Genomic DNA, 21,429 nt, shown 5'->3' with positions numbered 1-21,429 from the left:
TTTCGATTAATCGTACAGCCCTATGCGATAGTATTGCATTGTTACAAATCGTTTGATATCTATTAATTATGTGTACGTGTCTAACTGAACATTAGCATGCTGTCAAAGGCTAGAGAATCTTTTATTTGTGGTTTTGTTGGTTCATTGCGATTCGGGATCAGACTCGGACATGTATGGGCTAGGGCTCGCAAAGCCTAACGTCTCGGGGCTATGTGTTTTTCAGACGGACTACCAAAATGTAAGCCCGGCCTGCCGACGGGCTATCTTAAATAGTGAAATAACATTCCTTTTTTGATGTGCGTTATTCACTCTCTTGACTTGAAATTTGAAGGAAAAATACAGTAGCGGAAGTTTTGACACGTATTTGGTGTGTGTGTGTGATTGATTCACGGTTCATGCTTATATCCACTGATCGGGCGGGCCAAGTAATAAAAAAAAATATTCCAATCAATCGCGGGTGGATGAGAGATAAATCATTGTGTTTGTTTGTTAAGTTCTTGTGTACTCACGGGGGAGCCGAAGCTCATTAAATATGCAAAACTGTTATCCAATCCTAGCCATGGGCGTTTACTTCCAAGTCTTCAGTGCAGCACGCCCATCAACACCGAGTATTTCTTGAGAGAGCCTCAAAACCAGGGCAGAAAATAGCCTATTACTTATTCATTATGATGTTTTTAAATGTAAAAACCACGCAAACGTCATAAGTTGACCTCAGACAACAGTATAAAACAATTTAAAAAGCTAGTTCAGGACACCTTTTAATATTCATTGTGTTGTAATTTTCTCAATGATTCTGTAAAAAAAAATTTATGAACGTGTCAGCAAGTACCATTTACTGATGTTCAGTGAATTGTCACCAAAATGTTTTTGACATTTGCTTTTTTATTATTTTGAGAAATGTTATTAGTATTATTATTGTTACTAATAATACTATTTTGCATATTATTATTATTTTTCTTTCTTTCTTTTTTCTTTTTTTTTTAAAAAAAAAAAAACCTTAAAATCATGACTGGAATAGAACCAACAACAATAAATTGATTACAATTATATTTTAATACTTTTTATTTAAATATTTGCATATTGTAGCTCACATGAAATGTACAGTAATTAATTACTTAGTAACGCATTACACTCAATACTGGCTAGGACTCAAGGACAAATGCTAGACTTAAGACACTCTTCTCCACCCTTCAAATGCATAAAAAAGGACGATGTTATAAAAGCTTTAGTTATTTTGACAAAGCTGTCTCTGCCTCTTTTAAAAGGTTCACAGATGTTTCATTTACTGTGAATTTAAGACTAGACATTGCATTTTCATCTGCATCACTTATACATTTTTACTGATTGATAATTTTTTGCATTGACGTCAGGGTGTGTTGAGTGTTTAGGTTTATTATTTATCTTGAAGGCCATGCAAAAATCAACAGAGACAGAATACCATTAGCAGTATATTAGACTAATGGCTACATTTTTTTTAAAATGCTTCTATTGAAGCTTTAGCCGAGAGGCTGAACTAAAAAAAAAGGAATCAAAACATTGATCTTTCAACCTAGATCAACTGCTAATTTTCAATTGCCCTGACTGTTGTATGTGGCCATCCATTAGAGAGCTCTTCTCAATTTCCATGAAATGTCTGTTCATTTAGTGCATTCCTTTCAAAATTAATTGCATAAAAATGTTTGTCAACTATTTCACTTACCTGCTGTATGTATGTTTTTATGCTCCTTAAGAGCTTAATTTTAGTTGCATCTACATTTTTACAGAGGTTTTCTCATCTTTTCATGTCCTTCAGGCAGCAGAATTGGCCATAAAATTTTTATCCCATGACAAGGCTGTGGACGTCAGTCAGGTTGTCGGGCCACGGCTGATTCAGCTCAGAAAGTACAATGAGGTATGTTTTTTTTTCAGGCATAGAAGCACATTCAGTATATGAAACTCGACATTGACATTTGTTTTTTATTTTCCTCAAAGATTTTTCGACAGTTTTTTAAGCAGAAATGCTAAAAAAAGCCAAAAATACTACCTTTTTTATTCTCAGAAAGTATTGTGTTTTGAGAGAGGAAATGGTGCTTTCAGTGTGCTAGTGTGCCCTTGTGCGCGAGTATATATTTAGTGTATATGACACAAAAGCAATGTGACCACATAAAAAGCTCACAGACTTCGTCTTTTCTTTGGCGTCCTCGAGCCATGGACCTATTGAGGTACAAAATGTTTTTTTTTTTCAGGCTGCTGAGCTCTACCTCAACCTGGACCTCATTAAGAACGCCATAGACGCATTCATTGAGGGAGAAGAATGGAACAAAGCCAAAAGAGTGGCCAAGGAGCTCGATCCAAGGTGAGCCCTTAGCAGACTGGTCGCCCCTAACAACGCTACAGCCAACAATGTGAGAGGGAGGCAGTGAAATCACTCTCTCGCTGTCAGAAAAATCACTCAGTGCAACAAATGAAGTGCACGACAGCACAAGGCCAAAGAGGTGCAGATGGCCTTCGCAGTTTATCTCTGACTGTCTTTTATTCATGCACGGAAAAATAGGTTTAGGAATCAAGTCTAATTGCTTTCCGGTGCTGCATAAGGTGTATTCTTAAAGATCAACCAGTAGTATAGAATTAATATATATATGCCTTATTGACAATACTGTGATGTATTGTTCTCTACAATAGTTTGCAGTTAATGAGTTTTCATGGCCTTTCTTCTCTTCACAGGCTAGAGGAATATGTGGACAAACGCTACAAAGAGCACTTGAAAAATCAAGGCAAAGTCGACTCTGTAAGTTAACTTTATCCGATTAATCTGACTTTTTGCCACTTTTATTGGTCTATATGTTATAGACAGGACTTCAAATGATGGGGAGAGAGCAAGGGGTCAAGGTTTGGCTGTTTAGCATGGGCCAGTTAGCCTGCTGGTAGATCATGGAACTACACCATAATGGAGGCAAAAAGCATATGAAGCAGCATCAAATGTAGATATAAAATAAACAAATATTGCAAGCAGCATATAAATATGAATATATCGTTATGTTGTTTTGTCAGAGACTGATTTTTGTTTTAGATGGCTCTTAAAAGCATGTGATTGACTTACTTTTTTCCTGCCTGCTGCCTCTGACATCACAGCTTAGGATAGCTTGCCATTGAGATAAATGAGATTGCTACCGGATAGCTTTCTCCAGGTATTGCAGACTTCCTTGGGTGAGCGAGAGGAAACAGGATTGTTAATCGAACTCATGTCGCCCACATGAGTAGCATGTCAGGAAACTGCTAGCTGTCAGAATCCTGTTTAAGTTCGAACAAATAAAATCTATTTCCTAGCAATGGAAGCTGAGGTTAAAGAATGCATTAAATGAGCATAACACAATACCGCAGACTGCAGCTCCTCCGCTCCGGTACTTCATTGTTTTCAGTTATTGTTGTGAGGGGAGAAAAATGGAGACGATTGGCTTGATTCAATTTAGAATAACAGATAAGAGTCACCAAATTGATGTGAGCGCTTGCCTCTCATTGCAATGATTTACTGGCAGTTTAGTTACATTCACCGTCACTGAATGATGGAGGTCATGACTTTTTATTGAAAAGAAAGACAGAATGTTAATGAGGAAACTAGTTAAATGTACACGTACATAATAAAATGTAGTCAAGGAGGTGCTATATCATATACTCTATTGTGTATGAATTATAATAATTATAATTTGTTACATTTATATAGCGCTTTTTCTGCGCTTTTACTACTACTGTCATTAATTAACACAATTTTTAATTTTGATATTATTATTTTTAATAATACATTTTAAACTTATTCTTTTTAAAATATTAGTAATAGGTAACAGTTTTAATTATTTTAAAACCTAATCTGTCCTGATTATTGTCCTTAATTTTTTTCAGTAATTATTATTAATAATAATAATTGTCACATATAAGTGACAATTATTTTTTTTTGGTAGTAGTTTTATTCATATTAATATATTATATATTTATGCATATTATTTATATTTTAATATTATTAATAATAAGCCCCGTTTCCACCGAAATTACCTGGAACAATTTGTCCCAGGAACTTTTTTCCCCCAGACCTGTTGCTGTCTGCGTTTCCATCGCGGTCTAAAGTACCATGAAGATTAGGCAAATTATTCCAGTGATGTAGGACTGTGCGAGATTTTCCAGTTCCCGCTGGATTTCATCCTCCGCATATAAGCTTGATAAAGCCTGAACCTCGTCGTCGTTCCATCGGTCATATTTTTGAAACTCCATTGTTGATTCGAATAGCAAACAACTCTTACTGCACGCACTGCCACAGACTTGGTGGTGGAAATAAATTGCTGCGTGGAGTCAGCCTATCGAAAAAGCTGCGTGAACTCAACTAATCAGCATGTTCAGCGCCCAAGTCCCACCCCCGAAAGTTCCTGAACTTTGAAAAAGTACTACCTCGCGAGCAGGGACGTTTCGAGGGAGAAACTTTTATCTGAAACTTGATTTAGACCCTGGTTTCTGCAGTCAAAACACACAGAGTACCACCCCAAACGCGGCTATAGTTTTATTTATTTCTTAATAGTTTTATTTAACAGTTTTTGTTTTTCAATCAGTTGGTTGGAGTAGATGTGGTGGCTGCCCTGGACATGTATGCTGAGAGAGGACAGTGGGAGAAATGTATTGACACCGCCTCAAAACAGGTGCCATTTCATCTGTTCTGCTACCCCAGACGTGTTAGTGTGGAGACATGGCATCATTTTCACAGAGTATCTGCCTTCCCCTTCTCCAACAGAATTTTAAGATCCTGCACAAGTACATAGCGCTATACGCCACTCACATGATCAAAGACGGCGAGGCAGAAAAAGTGCTTTACCTGTACGCCCAGCACGGTGTGCCAGCTTATTCACAGGTACATGCAGTTATGCATGGTAAATCAATCTCTTTTGTTTTTAAAAATATAAAAAAAAGTGTTTCCCATTAAATGTCCCCTCAAACTAAGCATACTGTATAGTTGTATCTTTACTCCGCAACATCTTTCCTATCTTGCAGAACTTCAACATCTACAAGCGGATGTTTCTGGAGCTGGTGAGCCTAAGGGACCGGGATTGCACAGAAGCTTACCGGATGTGGGCCGATCTGCGGGACGTCCTTTTACTGCTGGTGAGCTATAAGTTACTACGGCAGCTTACACTTGGGAGATCATTTAGTCAATATTGATTCTATATTCAAGTGGGAAATACTGAATCTTTTGGAACTTCTGTGCTGTGCAGTGTGAAAACCTGACCAAGTCTTCAGAAGCTAATTCTCCAGCCCATGAGGAGTTTGAGCAGATGCTGCTGGTTGCTCACTATTACGCCACCCGCTCTGCAGCCCAAGGCATTGACCAGCTGGTGTGTACATACTTCAAGCAGATCTTTATTATGTGCAAACAGTATTGTATATGCATTGTGATACCACTTAAACCCTATTCTCTACTGTTCAAAAGTTTGGGGTCCCAAAAGCCCCCTCCCAAATTATATTAGTACCTTTTTTCAGCAAGGATGCATTCATTTGATCAAAAGTGACACTACAGACATTAATAATAATGTTAAAAAAGATTTTGATTTCAAATAAATGCTGTTCTTTTGAACTTTCTATTCATCAAAGAATTCTGAAAAAAATGTATGACGATTTCCACAAAAACATTAAGCAGCACAACTGTTACAGCAACATTGATAATAATAAGAATGTTTTTTGAGAATGATTTCTGAAGGATCATGTGACACACTGAAGACTGGAGAAATGATGCTGAACATTCAGCTTTGCATCACAGGAATAAATTACATTTTAAATTATATTAAAATAGAAATTATTTCAAATTGTAATATTTCAGAATATATGTTTTTTTTTACTGTTTAATCAAATTAATGTATAAGAGCAACATGAGAGACCTCTTTCAAAAAATGTATGTTTCTGGTGTTATTGCGCATGATCATCAGTGATTGTTATTCTAGAGAAAAAAAAATTGTTTTCATTATCTTTCATCAAAAAATAGCATCAACTTTTCTGCTGATGTAAAAATTGCCCTAGGGAGAGGAAAAATATTAACCAATAATATCATTGGTTACCACTCTCGCCAATGGATAAAATAAAGCCCGTCCCACATTATTTTATTTGGAAAAATGCCTTTTCATATTGCTTTTCGAGTGTGTAATTCCAGCGTCAACAAAAAATAAAAAGCCTCCAGAACAGTCCCCTACCTTCCATTGGTCGGCCCCCAAAGTCATTGACTCAGACACAATTAACTGGGATAGGATAGCATCCAAAACACTTCTCTTTTATGTTATCTGTGTCACTGTAATTGCATACGTGTTTACTTGTCTACAGAGTTCTGTGGCGGCCAAGTTGTCCGTCTCTCTTCTGAGGCACACCGAGCTCATTCCAGCTGACAAGGCCTTTTATGAGTCCGGCCTGGCTGCCAAGGTGAACTCACAGCGAGCCCAGCTCCAAGCACACACTCACATAGTTGCTTTAACTATTCATGTGAGACAGGAGGGCAGCTAAGAGCCCTGGGAAATTGGCTTAATTCTCTTCTCTTTGCACCAGTAAGAGCTCACAGCAAGTGTAAATAATTTGATTCGCAAAGCAGTTCGAGTCGCCTCGCGTTCTGAAGACGAAGCAGCAATGTGTCCTTTTTCTGGAGTTCTTTTAAATATTTCTTAAACTTTTCATTTTTAATTTGAGCTGTTTCAGTTCTGCGTGCCACTGATGAATATTTCTCATGCAGGCTGTGGGATGGGAGAACATGGCTTTTATCTTCCTCAACCGCTTCTTGGATTTGGCTGATGTAAGTAAAAGACTTTTGCTTGTGTGTGCAGACTGATGATTATCTTTCAAATGAGACTGTAGGCTACAGAGAACTCAAACCATCAGTTGTCACTTAGTTGGTATGGAACAAACTTAAACTTTTCAAATAGGGCTGCACGCTATTGGAAAAAACTTCCATTGCAATATTTTGTTTTTCTGCTATGTATTTTGAGATATAAAAACAATTTCACCAGATGGTTTGAATGGCTCTATTTGAAAAGAATGAATCATTCTAGGATAATTGGGCTGATTTTGTAGGGGAGTGAATCTGCAAAGAAAATAATAAACAAGTTACAAGAATATATAAATATAATAGAAGAAAGATACAATTGAAATAAGGAGTGCTTTGCGTTTTTCAGGTAAGTGTAACAGTATTCAGGCACATAAATTGAATAATCAAATGTAAAATAACAGTCTTCACTGTATAAATGAAATATAACTAATATAATTAATTATTAATACAATATAAAATACAATATCTTTGTTAAAGCTACAAAAGTAATTTTCTCTTTCTGTTTTGTTTGATCACCATTGGTGACACACACAGCTGCGGGTACATTAGGCCGCTGTGCCTTTAAAACGAATACACGGACATAATATAAATGACACGCATCTGTATTCTTTCTCAATTGTTTACAACACATAACCGACTGTGTGTATGTTTATACCGAAATGGCATTTTGACTTCATTTTGGATGCACATGTTCGTTTATGCTCAAAACAAAGAAATAAACCTGAATTCTGCGTTCATTTGCTGTCTGCGTGGCTCTGTGTGTGTGCACAGAAAACAGCGTGCAAGTCTCCTTGCGCTTGATGCCTGACTCGACTTAAAAACACATGCAAATGATAAACTTTCACTCTATGATGGTTAAACTTTGCAATTAATCCGTGATTCACGTGCGTTCTGAACTGGGGAGCAGCTGGCCCATACAGATCACAGATCAACTTCGATCCCTATACTTGACACGGATGTGCACAACGCGATATCGATGCTAAAAATACATATCGTGCAGCCGTGCTATTCGTGCTATTTACAAATGACTTTTAAAGGTAGCTGTCTTGCTGCCCCAGTTAGTCAAATGAAATGTGTTCAAAAGTTTGGGGCAAGTAAGGGTCATTTTTATTTTGAAAGGAAATAATTATTTTATTAAGCAAGGATGCATTAAGTTAATCAAAAGTATCAGTAAAGACAGCAGCAGAATACAGTTGTCAGTCCTACATTTGAGTCCTTAATACGGTTACGTTCACACACAGTTCAGTTATTTACGGGAGGGACAACCGCATTCTATAACCAAACTCACATCCGCACATTTTCAGGACTCACAACCGCATTCTCGGAAAACCTACACTGAGTGAACGGAACCACACTGGATACTAGTTGTCTGTCACATCATACAGAGCCGCTCTGCGTTGCACAAACGCATGCCTGCTGTGTGTTGCAGATTTTCGTATGTGGTTTTCGAGCTGTGTGTCATCTGAAGTTTCTAGATCCAGTCACTGCTCTCCATCAGAGCGGCTCCTGTCAGTTTTGAGCTCTACATGCGACTCAAATGCTCCTCTCTCCTCCCAGATATAAAAGCTGCTTTTGGTTAATGAAGACTTTACGGATGAACTTGCGGCTTGATTGGACTCTTGTTGTGTCAAAAGTGACAAGACTTCAGTTTTATGCATGTCGCAATCTTTGATATTACTTTGGTCACTGTCGCTATGGTTACTGGTAAGAGAATACAGGCTTGACTCCCGTCGCACATTCGTACAGATAATATTCGAGACGCTGTTGTAAGTTGCTGTGTGAACAGGACATTTCGAGACTCACACCTGCAAGTTAATGCGGTTGTCAATCCCAAAAACTGTCGGTGTGAATGTAGCCATATATAATGTTACAAAATATTTATATTTCAAATAAATGCTGTTTATTTTCTTTTTATTTATCAAAGAATCTTGGGGGGGAAATGCATCAGTTTCCACAAAAATAATAATCAGCACAACTTTTTTCAACATTAGTAATAATAATAATAATAATAAGAAATGTTTCTTGAGAAGCTAATCATCATATTAGAATGATTTCTGAAGGATCATGTGACACTGAAGACTGGAGTAATGATGCTGAAAATTCAGCTTTGCCAACACAGGAATAAATTACATTTTAAAATATATAAAAATAACTATCATTTTAAAAAATGTATATAGTAATATTTCACAGTATGTTTTTACTGTATTTTTTATTAAATAAATTGGTTAGCATAAGAGACTTTCAAAATTGGAACTCAAAAAGGAGATATTTTGAGAAATGTCTTTTGTGTTGTTTTAGACTACTTTAACTTTCATTGTATGGACAAAAACATTGTTCAAAAAAAGTGAAAGTATTGAGGGTAGAGTAAAAAATGACAGATTTTTTCATTTTGGGTGAACTATCCCTTTAAACGGGCTCCTTTGAAGGGCTTTCTCCTTTCTATTTATCAAATAATCTTGGGAAAAAATCCATCAGTTTCCACAAAAATAAGCAGCAGCACAACATTTTTCCACATTAATAATAATAAATGTTTCTTGAGCAGACAATCAGCATATTAGAATGATTTCTGAAGGATCATGTTATATTGAAGAGTAAAGACTGGAGTAATGATGCTGAAAATTCAGCTTTGCCAACACAGGAATAAATTACTTTTTAAAATATATTAAAATAATTATAGTAATATTTCACAGTATTTATGTTTTTACTGTATCATTTGATTAAATAAATGCAGCCTTGGTTAGCAGCATAAGAGACTTCAAATCCCTTTTAAGTGTTCTCATTTCATTTCTGTAATTGTTCTAAATTTCCAGGGCATCGACGAGGGCACGTTGGATGCTTTAGATCACACAGACTTTCAGGAGACAGATATTCCATTTGAAGTCCCCGTACCTTCGAAGCTACATGTTACCGTAAGCTTCCGCCACAAAAACTGTGCACCGCCGCTTGTGTATTTTTCTTTTGACTCTTTGAGCAAGCTCTTTCCATTTGCTTTGTTCTAGGTGGAGAAGAGAGAGGAGATTAGGGAATGGGTTCTGACTGTGTCCATGGACCAGCGGGTGGAGCAGGTGCTGCCGAAGGATGAGAGGGGCACATATGAAGCCTCCCTAGTGGCTGCCGGCACTGGCATCCGGTCCCTACCTTGCGTCGTCACAGGTGAGGCAGTCTGCACAAAAAACGGTCCAGTGTGATGGTCACAGTGTGTGCAGGGAGACTTGGATCTATGTTTAAGGAACACGCCAACTTTTTGGGACTTTAGCTCATTCACCGTATCCCCCAGAGTTAGATAAATCCATACACACCATTCTCATCTCTGTGCGTGCCATAACTTTTTGCTAAGCTAGGCTAGCTACGGAAGTTATGGCACGCACGGAGATGAGAATGGTATGTATGGACTCATCTAAGTCGGGGGGGATACGGCTTGTTTAAAGGGATCATTCACCCAACAATGAAAATTCTTTTTCAAAATGGAAATATTCACGCTCATGTCGATCCAAACCTGTATGTCTTTCTTTCTTCTGTGGAACTCGAAAGAAGATACTTTGAGAAATGTCTTTTGTGTTTTTTGTCCATACAATGAGTGTTGTTTTAGACCACTTTAACTTTCATTGTATGGACAAAAACAGCTGAAAGTATATAGGGTGAGTAAATGATAGATTTTTTTATTTTGGGTGAACTATCCCTTTAAACAAGCTCATTTAAAGGGCTTGCTTTAAAAGTAGAATTATAAAACAAACATGAATGTTTCTTAATTTTTCTTCTACACAGGTTACCCAGTCCTGCGCAACAAAATTGAGTTCAAAAGACCAGGGATGGCAGCAAATAAAGATGACTGGAATAAATTCTTGATGGCTACAAAGGTACAAGTTAGTCATTGTTACCTTTTGAGCTTTCACAATTAGTCTTCAATCACGCTGCAATCGTTTGATTTATATTTAATATGCTCTCTTGATCAAAAGTTAACTCTCCAAGTGTTGTGTTGAAGTAAATGTAAATGCTCTCTTTCGATGCATTTCATCATCATCATCATCATCATCATCATCATCATCATCGTTTTTTTTTTTATTTTATTATCCTTGTGGGTGCATTTGCAATTTTCGTTTTTTTCCTATCCATCCTGCCTAGGGTCACCTGCGGTGCTTTGATCATGATTGGTTGTTTTTGTTTCACCTTTTAGACCACTCACAGTCCGGAATGTCAAGATGTGCTGAAATTTATCACACAGTGGTGTGGAGGTCTCCCGTCAGCTGGATATTCCTTCCACTAAGATCGGGGGAAGGTGCACAGTATCTATTTCTCTATTTGTCGTCATCCTGTTCTTCAATTCCTTGCATTCGCCTTCCAGCTGTTCTGCTTAAACATTTAATCAGCCTTTTTCATTCTCTTATCCAAAGGCAATGTTCAATTCTTGGTCATCATTCCCTGGCCTTTTTTATATCTAAAGTATCATGAGGTCAGTGCCTGAAGGTCATTTAATATGTGTAAAATTTGCTTAACTACAGAAAACCTTTTAAATGTCTTCATTGGAATATAATCTGTAACTGTTATACATATTCCATTAGTTCATATGAGTTGGGTATTTTGATATTTAAACACTAAATAAAAAAACGAAATGTATTATAAAGATTGTTCTCATGACCATTTGTATGAAGAGGTTTTAAATTAATAGTTAGAATTATTGTTGAACTGTTAACATTTCTAAGCTTTCTGAGGGCTGTGCCTATCGTGCATCCTATTTTTAATATATTCATTCCAAACGAATAACTTCTCAGTGGCATTCACTAGTCAGTGTATGCTATTTACATTTTATGTGTAATGATCAGCTGGTTTATGATAATTGATAGTCACTTGTCAAACAACGCCACCTTGTGGACGCCATAAGGTGTTGTGGTGAGACAGGACACACTCGCACACACTCGTGGCCTGGTACAATGTCAGTTCTCATGATGTAATAATGTGGAGCATCCCTTTTTATTTCAAGCCAGATATTTGTCCCATAAAAATGCATTAAACATCGAGGCATAATTATAGGGTGCAACGACTATTTTTAAACATGTAAAATAAGCATCAAAGAAATTAATGAGCTTGTGTGTGGTTTGGATTTCAGTTTCTCCCTATTATATAACTGAATGGATCATTCATTACACTCATGGTGCTTAGTTCCAACCCTTTTTCGAAAAGAAAGAAGAACTGCCGCAAAGGAACGATTTATGGGGGTCAGACCCCCTAAACATGAACAAGAAGTCAAAAATGTGGGTGTCAGGGTTAAAGAACATATTCTTATTCTCTCTCTCTCTCTCTCTCTCTCTCTCTCTCTCTCTCTCTCTCTCTCTCTCTCTCTCTCTCTCTCTCTCTCTCTCTCTCTCTCTCTCTCATTTAGATTACAAGTAGGGCGCTATTTTTACCTGCAAACGCGTTATAACGATAAAGCATTGCACGTAGCCTCTAATGTCATTATGCATCTCTTTATTTTAGGCCTATCACCCGCTTTAGTTATGGTTTAGCTACTGTTATAGCCTACTGGTCAGAAATGACCATTTCTATTGTGCCAGACAAACCTCGACAGAGTGTGCTTGAAAAATGTAAGTTTTTAACAATTTAGCAGGTGTTTGAAATTCTTCAAAACTCGAATTCATTTAAAATAGTTGTATAATTCACTGCTTTGTTCATCTCGTGAATTAACACAACTCTGTATTTGGTCAAAACAGTCCATGTTTTCCAATATACTCGCAGCATTATATTTCCTTGATTTGTAGTTTTGAATGTTCTTTTTCTAATAACTTTTATTCAAATCCACTTATGCAAATCCCATTGAAATAACTTACTTTTGTGTCCCTGCCACCGTGTCCCCGCGTCCTTCAAGAATCAACATTTACAAAAAAAATTACCAACTCGCTGATTGAAACACAGGGGCAGCTGTCTGAATTTAATCTGCGACCTAAATATTCTTTTGATGAAATATGCTAATATAGGCTACACCTCTGCCTAATGAGGTTGATCTGACATTATGCAGTGTCCTTAAATAACCTTTAAAGGATATAGCGTTTTTGACAAGGCCACACACGGTTCGCTTCTCTGCTGCTAAAAGGCGGAAAAATCTGTGTTCTGCATAATTCCTAATTTTTCTCTACTGCGATGTCTTTGACCATTTATGCCCTGCTTCGAGGTTACATCATTCACTACTTCCCGTATAGCATGAGACAATTTATGTCATGCAAACTGCCCGTGTGCGCTTATTTCTTTTTCCTTTACCTGAATGAAATATCCAGCCTATAGTAGGCTAATGCACGTGTGGTTTTATAAAATTACATTTTGATAATCTCCATATAGTGGCTTGAATTGCCTGAACGGAGGAAGGCTTGCAGTTCAGGAAGAAGGCCTACATGTTCTATTCTGAGGTTAATTTGCGTTTTAATCATATTTAAACCTCTAACGAAAATGATAACGTTGCCTCGTGGACGAAAATCTTTCGACTGGTATAGCCGTTAAAATTCAAATTATGTCGCTACAAAAGCATGTTTTCTTTGATATGATTGGCAAAGCTATAGCCTACGCGTTTACATAGAATAGTTGCCTGTTAATTTATAAAAATGGCATTTATGATTTGGCAAAAGCCTATAGGCCTACATATCCAAAATCAACCATTAGCTAGGCTATGACCTTGAAAATGAGGTCCGCGGTTACTATAGGCTATAGGAATACAAAGATGAAACACTGTTTGGGACGTATCTCTAAAAATGAACATTTCATAGGCTATAAGGTGAAGATGAAATATGTCAAGAGCTGTTTAAGGCGCCTATAATGTGAAATGTTCGTGTCGAAAAATCCGAATAGCCTATAGACCGTGTTATAGGCTACACTTTAAAATAAACGCTCTTCAATTGTCCTCTTAAAAGCAGCAAAGAACCATCAAGAATGTGTTTGCTGTGGCTGGTTCTTTAAAACTTTATTGGTGTTGTTTAATTGTAGCCCATTCTTCAGATTTAATGTTTTGATTGCTGGGTTCTTTAAATCATCCGTGAAAATGGATAAAAAGTTCGTAATGGGACTTTATGGGACTAAATTATTCTATATGGAATCGAGCAGTAGGCTAGTGCCCTTTTGCTTCTGTTTTCGACTCCAAATAAAATGTAAATTGTGAACGTCAAATATCGTGTCTCTAAATTACACGTATAGCCTAGCTCGCGGCCTGCATTGTAATTAGGCTACTGAGCATCATTAACATCCATTTTTTTTGTAAATATAATTATCATTCATAAAGATGAAAAAAGTGTCTTTTCTGATCAATCGAATCATGAAGTGGCAAATATTGCGTGTGAAAAAAAGAAATTAATGTCTGCTTCGTGAATATGTGATTTTATTGACAAACTAAAATGATTTACAGTATCAAGGATACAATAGACAAACGTACATGCGTAGTGATATTTTCTGTGCCATTAGAATGAGGACAAGTGTCACTTCGAAAACCCACTGCTGTCGTTTTAAGTGTTCAGAAATTCAAGAAATCCGGAACGCTTCGTGATGTGTTCTGTTCAAATTGGTTGTCATTCTAGGCCTCACAACTTTTCATATTATTCTTCGTCTCCTCCTGAAGACATCGTGTCCCATATACATGTCTATGTGGCATTTCTATATTTTAAAAGCGTCCTCTAAATAGACAAATAACAAAAGGACGTTTAATCAGGTTAATTGTCAGTGTTTTGAACTCGAATGTTCATAATGCCACTTCATAACATTCAAGGAGACGCACTTTTGCGCAACATAAAATAATGGAAGAACCTAATGAAATATTAAAGATGAGTTTGGCCGCATTGATGCGTCGGTTCGCCTCCACACACACTCCACACACGCGCGCACCGAGCGAAATAAAATAAGAACTGTCATGCATCGCAGGCACGGACTATCTGGAAGAAAAAAAACATTCATCGATGATATTTGCCATCTCTCTTGGCATTCACCGCGTGCCTTAATTGTATGGACATTTAAATCAAGGTCCGCTGTGAACACGAAGAAAAGCAGGCCTGTTTTCAACCACAATGTTGAGAATCGCACATACATGCCAGCAACGATGTTGCACCAAAATGTCTACGTCCTCCTCCGACTGGTGTAGCATCAGCATCCAACATTGCACAGAGCATCATGCAAGTCTGTGCATCAACACGCGCACAATAATTCAAACAAGCGTTCCCAGTTATTACATTACCTATTTTTCGAATGGCTCGAGTGCGTTATTTCCACAGAGGACGGTGCGCATCTCTCCATCATGTGTTGGTGCAACATAAGGCCCGAGTGATGGCAATAAAATGAAGGCGCTCAGTGGCTTGCTGCATGCAGTTGGTCCCTTGCTCAACTCCCATGAGATATAAAAAAAATAGTAGAGGGCCCATCTGGCTCCTCACCAGCCTCAAGTCTTGCATACGCTAAAATGCTAATGACCTAGATAGCTCATGCAAAATGCAGCAGAGGTAAGAAAGAAGGGGGAAACTGTGGGACTAGAGACACCGCCGCCTCGTGTGGGGGGTCGGGCGGGGTATATGTTAGAAGGTGGGGGCAGTTGAAAGCACCTGCATCAGGAGGGGGTAAACTAAATATTGGGGAAAAAGTGGAGGGGACCATTTGTCAAAGCCGACCTTGCACCATACACAGAAAGGAAAATTCCCCGCAAATTGGATTTTAATTAGGCGATCCATTCAGTGACGTCCATTCAGTCTGAAAATCAAAGAACCTATTAATATAGCCGGACATAATTTGATACAGTGGCACCTCAATGCATTTACAGTCTGCTGTCATGAGCTATAAGAAGGAAAAAAGAAACATGCTTTAGTAAAACACACGCAATTGATTGACATTAACAATTTGTTAAAAAAAAGAAGAAGAAAGAAACATTGCACATCGATTTCATCAAAACTTACACAAATACACCTTGCGAATAATAGGTTTTTATCCCTCGAGATAATAATTGTCCATATATCCAGTTTGGGGAAATGTCCACAAGGCAGCCGGTGCAGAGGAGCGTCGTTCCAAAATCATCAAATGTCCCGCACGCTTTTGCGCACCTTGATGCTGTTGGATGCGACATAAATCATTTCCGATTACAGTGTTGCATCACTCGAATTTCTTCAAGATAAACGAAAAAGCAAAGCGGAAAAATGCACGTTAGAAGCAAATAGCCAGAGCAGAAGGCTTCGGTGCTCGTAAGCAGAGTCGGTCATCATGTGAAATGGTGTGATGCAGAGCGCGATCTGACAGAGAGGAGGAGAGCAGCCCAGTTTATCACACACACTGAAGCTCTTCGTCCTGCTCCTCTGTTCCCTTCCCTTCAGAGAGGATTATACTCTGGTGGAAAGAGGTGGCATCTGTCGGCTTACTAAACATTAGCCGTTTGGAAAAGAGTTTCTGCACTTTTAATGATGCAGGGTTTCGGTTTTATTTCATCGTCGTGATTTCTAAACAATGCACATTTTCGTTTTATTCGTTTTTTTGATGCACGAGTGCCGTTTGAGTTGCTAACAACAAAAATTTGTTTTAAGCTTGTTTGGATTTCTTCATTCTAACATTAACACAAAATTTGAATGTTCTTTTGGAATGCGTATTGGCAAATAAAGTCTCGTGAACCAGTGAGGTCACCGTGCGCCATGAGACCATTGACGGTTAATTCTTCGACGTAAACAATTTCACGTCAAATAAATATTTTGTTAACACCGCGATAAACCCTTAGAAACTATTAGTTCATCAAATTGTGTCCCCCCCCAAAAAAAAGAAAAAAAAAAAAGAATTCAGGCCGACTCCATATGGCCTGTCATCTGCGCGTTGAGTCCCATCCCCCACACGCTCATCCCTCATGCGGCATTGATTTATTGTCGAACACTGATTTATCTTCATCCTTTCCTCATTTTATTGGTACACCAAAACGTTTACACCGACTCCAAATCACTGATAGTTCTCATTTGGTTAGTGATGTTAACCAGTCACCCACTACAACAGCGCGTCTTTTTTATGCAGGCCTGTGTTTAGGCCTATGTAAAAATATACAGCGACTTTCATGGGACATTTGATCGGTAAATCTTCCGACTTCGAGTTGTCTTTCTACGTAGTTAACGTACAATATCCTAAACTGACGTGAAGACGTTTATGTAGCCTAAATTACAAACGTGAAAACAATGACAGTAGGCTGTTTTGTCGAAGCACCGTAGCCTGCCTATAATCTATCTATCTATCTATCTATCTATCTATCTATCTATCTATCTATCTATCTATCTATCTATCTATCTATCTATCTATCTATCTATCTATCTATCTATCTCTGTCAAATGTGTCATATATGTGAATTATCCATGCACTTTGCAGTATTTCATCTATTGCATGTATTGTGTGTGGGTTGGTATCGGTCCCTGCGCTTGCGTCGAGGTCAGCAGAGGTCTCCTGATCCTCTCTTGTGTTGCAGTTTGGAGGACTGTCGTCTGCCGCACGCGTGTCTCGAACAAACACATTCGACACGCAGTGAACTCCAGATGGTAAAGCTTTTCAATCCACCCTTATGCTGACGACACATGGATAAAGACACTGTCTCTGAGACAACACCTTAAAGGGCCAGGGAATATCATCTCATTAAACAAAGAAATGTCTACTCAATGTTCTGTTTTTATTTTGCAAGGCTACAGTAGCCTATACATTATTTGAAAATAATATATACAATATTATTTGAAAACACCTTTCTTTCAGTCTATTCATTAATTAATTAATTAAGTTTATTTCACTTAAGGGCTTATTTAGTAAGATTATGCCTAAAAAGGTTTTGGATTTTTTTTTAAATCACATGTTATTTAAAAAAAATCATATATAATTTATTGGGTTTGTTTTCTTGGTTTTATTGTTTTTATATGATATTTGTGTTTTTGACATGAAAATAGCCTTGGATGCTGACATGGCATTAAATAAAACAATCTTATCAGTCTTATTAACTGATAAGAGATCGGACTGCCCTTCAGTTTGAAGCAATTGTTACACATAATCAAAGATCATAAACTTCCAGTTGACACAAGCACACAATGATCAGCACAAAATATGAGCATTTTGAATATGAAATACAATAGCATATGGGCACACAAAATACGTTATTATGTGTTGATAGCCTACTCAATTATATATATATATATATATATATATATATATATATATATATATATATATATATATATATATATATATATATATATATATATATATACATACATAGCTACACACACACCTAAAATTATATTTTATAAACTCACATATTAAACATAATGGTCACACCACGGCTAATAAAACCATAAAACAACGAGTTGCTTTACCACTTTTTATTAAATATTTTATAAAAGAAGCTATTCCACGCACATACGCTGTTTTTGACAACACAGCAGTGAGTGACTCCTTTAAGCTCTGGGTTAAAAGGGAATGTAAACATTTTATTATAGAATGCTTATTTACTTCGAGTTAAGTAACGAGCACGTGCTTGTGCAATCGTTACACAAGGGCATCGCGTGCGGCGTGTTTGTGCTCATGGTCGCGCGGACATCCGTGCGTTTGGTTTGGCGTCATTTTATCCACAGTAGAATGGGAGATATGTCCTCCAAAGTGCGAATGCCATCTCCGGAGGAAGCGCTACCTGGAAGAGAGCAGAGCATGAAAGTGTCAGGTAACGTTTTGGCGTTGAGAATTTGTCTTACTCTCTCAGTCCACGTGCTAACGCGGCTATCAGTGGTCAAACAAAGGCAGCGCCGTAAGGGTTTAAGCCGCGGATAATAGGAATGTTATAGGCTACGGAAATGCAGCCTAAGCTTACGTGTGCAAAAAGAAATTCTATGATGGGTCTTCTGCGATCGAGGAAACGGGGGGCTTTGTTTTGTTTTTCCTGGAGCTGTGCGACGCGCATGCGCAGTGCTACAGTAACATCTAATCGTCATTTTGTTTATTCTTGACATCCATATAGCGAGTATTTGCAGACATTATTTACTCCTATTTGCCTGCTCAATAGTCGACTCATATATGTTTTAAGACACCGTATAGCAGCACATCTTACGCATCTCCTTTTTTTCATTTTTATCCATCTTTCACTTTAGAGTACCATTTAGGTGAAGCAAAATGTTTTCAAAGTAAGTCTTCTTTTACTGAGTAATACCTCCAACACTCTTGGCATTAAATATTCAATATCTTTTTCCTCAGAGGCAAGAGTAGAGGGTAGTAAAGGGCAATAAAAAGCACACTAGCAGTGGAACAGAACAGCTGACTCAGGCTCTTACATAAAAATGGAAATGCTGCTTCAAGTAGGGTGAAGAGCTCTGATGGGAACAGGAGGCTTGCTACGAATCCTAAATCACACCGTTTAGGTGACACCATTTAATCGGAAAAGAAAACATCCAGTTAAAACGGCAAGTAGTTATTTAGCACACTTTTATCCAAAGTGAAATGGATAATGTGGGTGCAGTTATTAAAGGGACAGTTCAAAATTATTATTCCAAACCTACAGCAGTTTTTTCCTTGGAACACAATGAAAAATTGCAAAAGCAAATGCATTTTTTTAATTGATATTTTCTAATTATCCCTTTGTGTTCTACTGAAAAAAAAAAAAAAACAGCATATGGGTAGGAGTAACAAAAACAGAATTTTCATTTTTGGGAACACTATCCCTTTTGGAGCTGATCACTTGTCTTGCTCAAGGGCACAATAGTGATAACACAAGGCTTGTTTCTTTTGGAGGTCGAACCAGCAATTTTCTGGTTTCCAGCCCTGGGCTATAGCCATACACCTTGTCCCATTCTCCCAGCAGCAGGTCCATGTTGACATTTCCTTCCCATTCTTGCCTTTGCATTCATTTTAATTGTACAGCTGTGGACTTATTAAAGTTGTAAAGGAATCTTTAGAGTAGCTGATAATAGGTTTTTGTTGTAACTCGGCCTAGAAGTTCATACGTATAATAATAATAATGTGTCTGCAACGCTCGCTCTCAGGAGCATCCGCAGGCTGCTTGACATGCGACTCACATTGGCGTTCAGTGCAATGGCATGAAGCGTGCCCGTGCAGGGATCCACCCCTTCAGACTGCAGTGAACTGATTATCAGCGCTCGCCTCTCAAGGCTTCCCCTTGGCAACGGGACTCCACCGCGGAGCTGGAAGGTTGCCAGGTAACACTCTGCAACACTGACACACGCGTGTCTTGCTTTGAAGATGTAATGAACCTGGTTGAAGGTTACAGACCACAGAACAGATGGAAGAATGAGATCAGAGCTTAGGGCAGTGTGATGTCTCTTTGAACACGAGCACCTCGTACAAGAAAACTTTGTGGGCGCTTAGCTCATGTGCTGAGGGAACTGCTTCAGTTCTTTCGAGTTATACAGTTGGTGTGGACTTCTTTTGGAGTGGGATTGTACTTTTTTTATACAAAAAAATATCCCCTCCCTTGACATTGCTTTTTAATATTTACTCAAAGCTGCTGTCCACAACTTTTTTTGTGTTCAAGATTGACAAAAATTATATAATGAGAATTTACAACATGAATCAATTTTCTAAACCGTGTTTTTGTCTTACCCTGAATCATTATGGTACACTTATAATAAGTGTTTATATTGGGACTATTTCAGACCGGACTGGTAGGAACTGCTGCGGAGGAGCACAGTCCCTGCGTGACTCGCCATAAACAGAGAGAAGTAGCTCCGGCTGCAATGTTCTTCCGTAAGACGCATGCAGTTCTGTGTATTAAAGGGTTAGTTCACCCAAAAATGAAAATTCTGTCATTAATTACGTACCCTCATGTCGTTCGACACCCGTAAGACTTCCGTTCATCTTCGGAACACAAATGAAGATATTTTAGTTGAAATCCGATGGCTCTGAAAGGCCTCCATTGGCACAATGCACGGTACACTCTCAAGACCCTTAAAAGGTACTAAAGACGTCGTTACAAAGTCCATCTCACTACAGTGGTTCTACAATAACTTTATGGAGTGACGAGAACAGTTTTTGTGCGCAAAAAAACCCTAAATAACGACTTAAATAGTGATGACGATTTCAAAACACGGCATCATGAAGCTTCGAAGCGTTATGAATCAGTGAGTCGAATCATGATTCGGATCGCCAAACGCTTCGAAGCTTCATGATGGAGCATGAATGGATTAAGACTTCTTGTCTTTTGAAACTAATCACTTATGCTCAACAAGGCTGCATTTATTTGATAAAAAATGCACAGTAAAGGCCTGTTCACACCGGGACGATTTTCGCGCGCATTTAACGCCTTGTGACTAAACAAAGGGCACCAATGTGAGTGTGCATACCAATGTGCAAAATGGCAGGCGTAAAAACGTTATTTAAAAAAAAAAAAACAGCTTGGGTTCGTTTTTTTGTTTTAATGCGGCACGTAAAAAACTGTCCGACCAATGAGATCGGCGCTTTTGTTCACGTGCATGGAGCTGCTGAAGTTACAGTAAAACACAACTTGGTGGCACTCAAGCACAAAACGGTCTTGCCGAGCACACATTGATATGACGAAAAGGAAGTAAATAGACAAAGAAGAAGATGAGCTGTTAAAGCTGCACTATGTAACTTTTCCGTCCACTAGAGGTCGCCTATTCAAAACAAAG

The 21,429-nt window shown here is 38.0% G+C and overlaps 2 protein-coding genes across 2 annotated transcripts in view; both read left to right on the top strand.

The window, feature by feature from the left end:
- The window catches only part of ift172 (intraflagellar transport 172), a 40,618-nt gene extending 28,778 nt beyond the window's left edge, over nucleotides 1-11,840 (top strand). The window contains exons 36-48 of the mRNA XM_079831687.1: nucleotides 1,793-1,891; nucleotides 2,226-2,335; nucleotides 2,704-2,767; nucleotides 4,575-4,661; nucleotides 4,754-4,870; nucleotides 5,011-5,121; nucleotides 5,232-5,351; nucleotides 6,328-6,423; nucleotides 6,728-6,787; nucleotides 9,631-9,729; nucleotides 9,820-9,973; nucleotides 10,586-10,677; nucleotides 10,995-11,840. Of these exons, the coding sequence (XP_079687813.1) occupies nucleotides 1,793-1,891; nucleotides 2,226-2,335; nucleotides 2,704-2,767; nucleotides 4,575-4,661; nucleotides 4,754-4,870; nucleotides 5,011-5,121; nucleotides 5,232-5,351; nucleotides 6,328-6,423; nucleotides 6,728-6,787; nucleotides 9,631-9,729; nucleotides 9,820-9,973; nucleotides 10,586-10,677; nucleotides 10,995-11,084 (1,299 nt within the window). The 3' untranslated portion in view covers nucleotides 11,085-11,840. The remainder of the gene's footprint in view (nucleotides 1-1,792; nucleotides 1,892-2,225; nucleotides 2,336-2,703; nucleotides 2,768-4,574; nucleotides 4,662-4,753; nucleotides 4,871-5,010; nucleotides 5,122-5,231; nucleotides 5,352-6,327; nucleotides 6,424-6,727; nucleotides 6,788-9,630; nucleotides 9,730-9,819; nucleotides 9,974-10,585; nucleotides 10,678-10,994) is intronic.
- A 6,360-nt stretch (nucleotides 11,841-18,200) lies between these two features.
- The window catches only part of msraa (methionine sulfoxide reductase Aa), a 102,437-nt gene continuing 99,208 nt past the window's right edge, over nucleotides 18,201-21,429 (top strand). Inside the window, exon 1 of the mRNA XM_079830712.1 lies at nucleotides 18,201-18,494. Coding sequence (XP_079686838.1) covers nucleotides 18,275-18,494 — 220 coding nt within the window. The 5' untranslated portion in view covers nucleotides 18,201-18,274. The remainder of the gene's footprint in view (nucleotides 18,495-21,429) is intronic.

Source organism: Gobio gobio, assembly GCF_949357685.1.
Source record: "Gobio gobio genome assembly, chromosome: 12".
Lineage (NCBI taxonomy): Eukaryota > Metazoa > Chordata > Actinopteri > Cypriniformes > Gobionidae > Gobio > Gobio gobio.
This window is presented reverse-complemented; position numbering and strand designations above follow the sequence as displayed.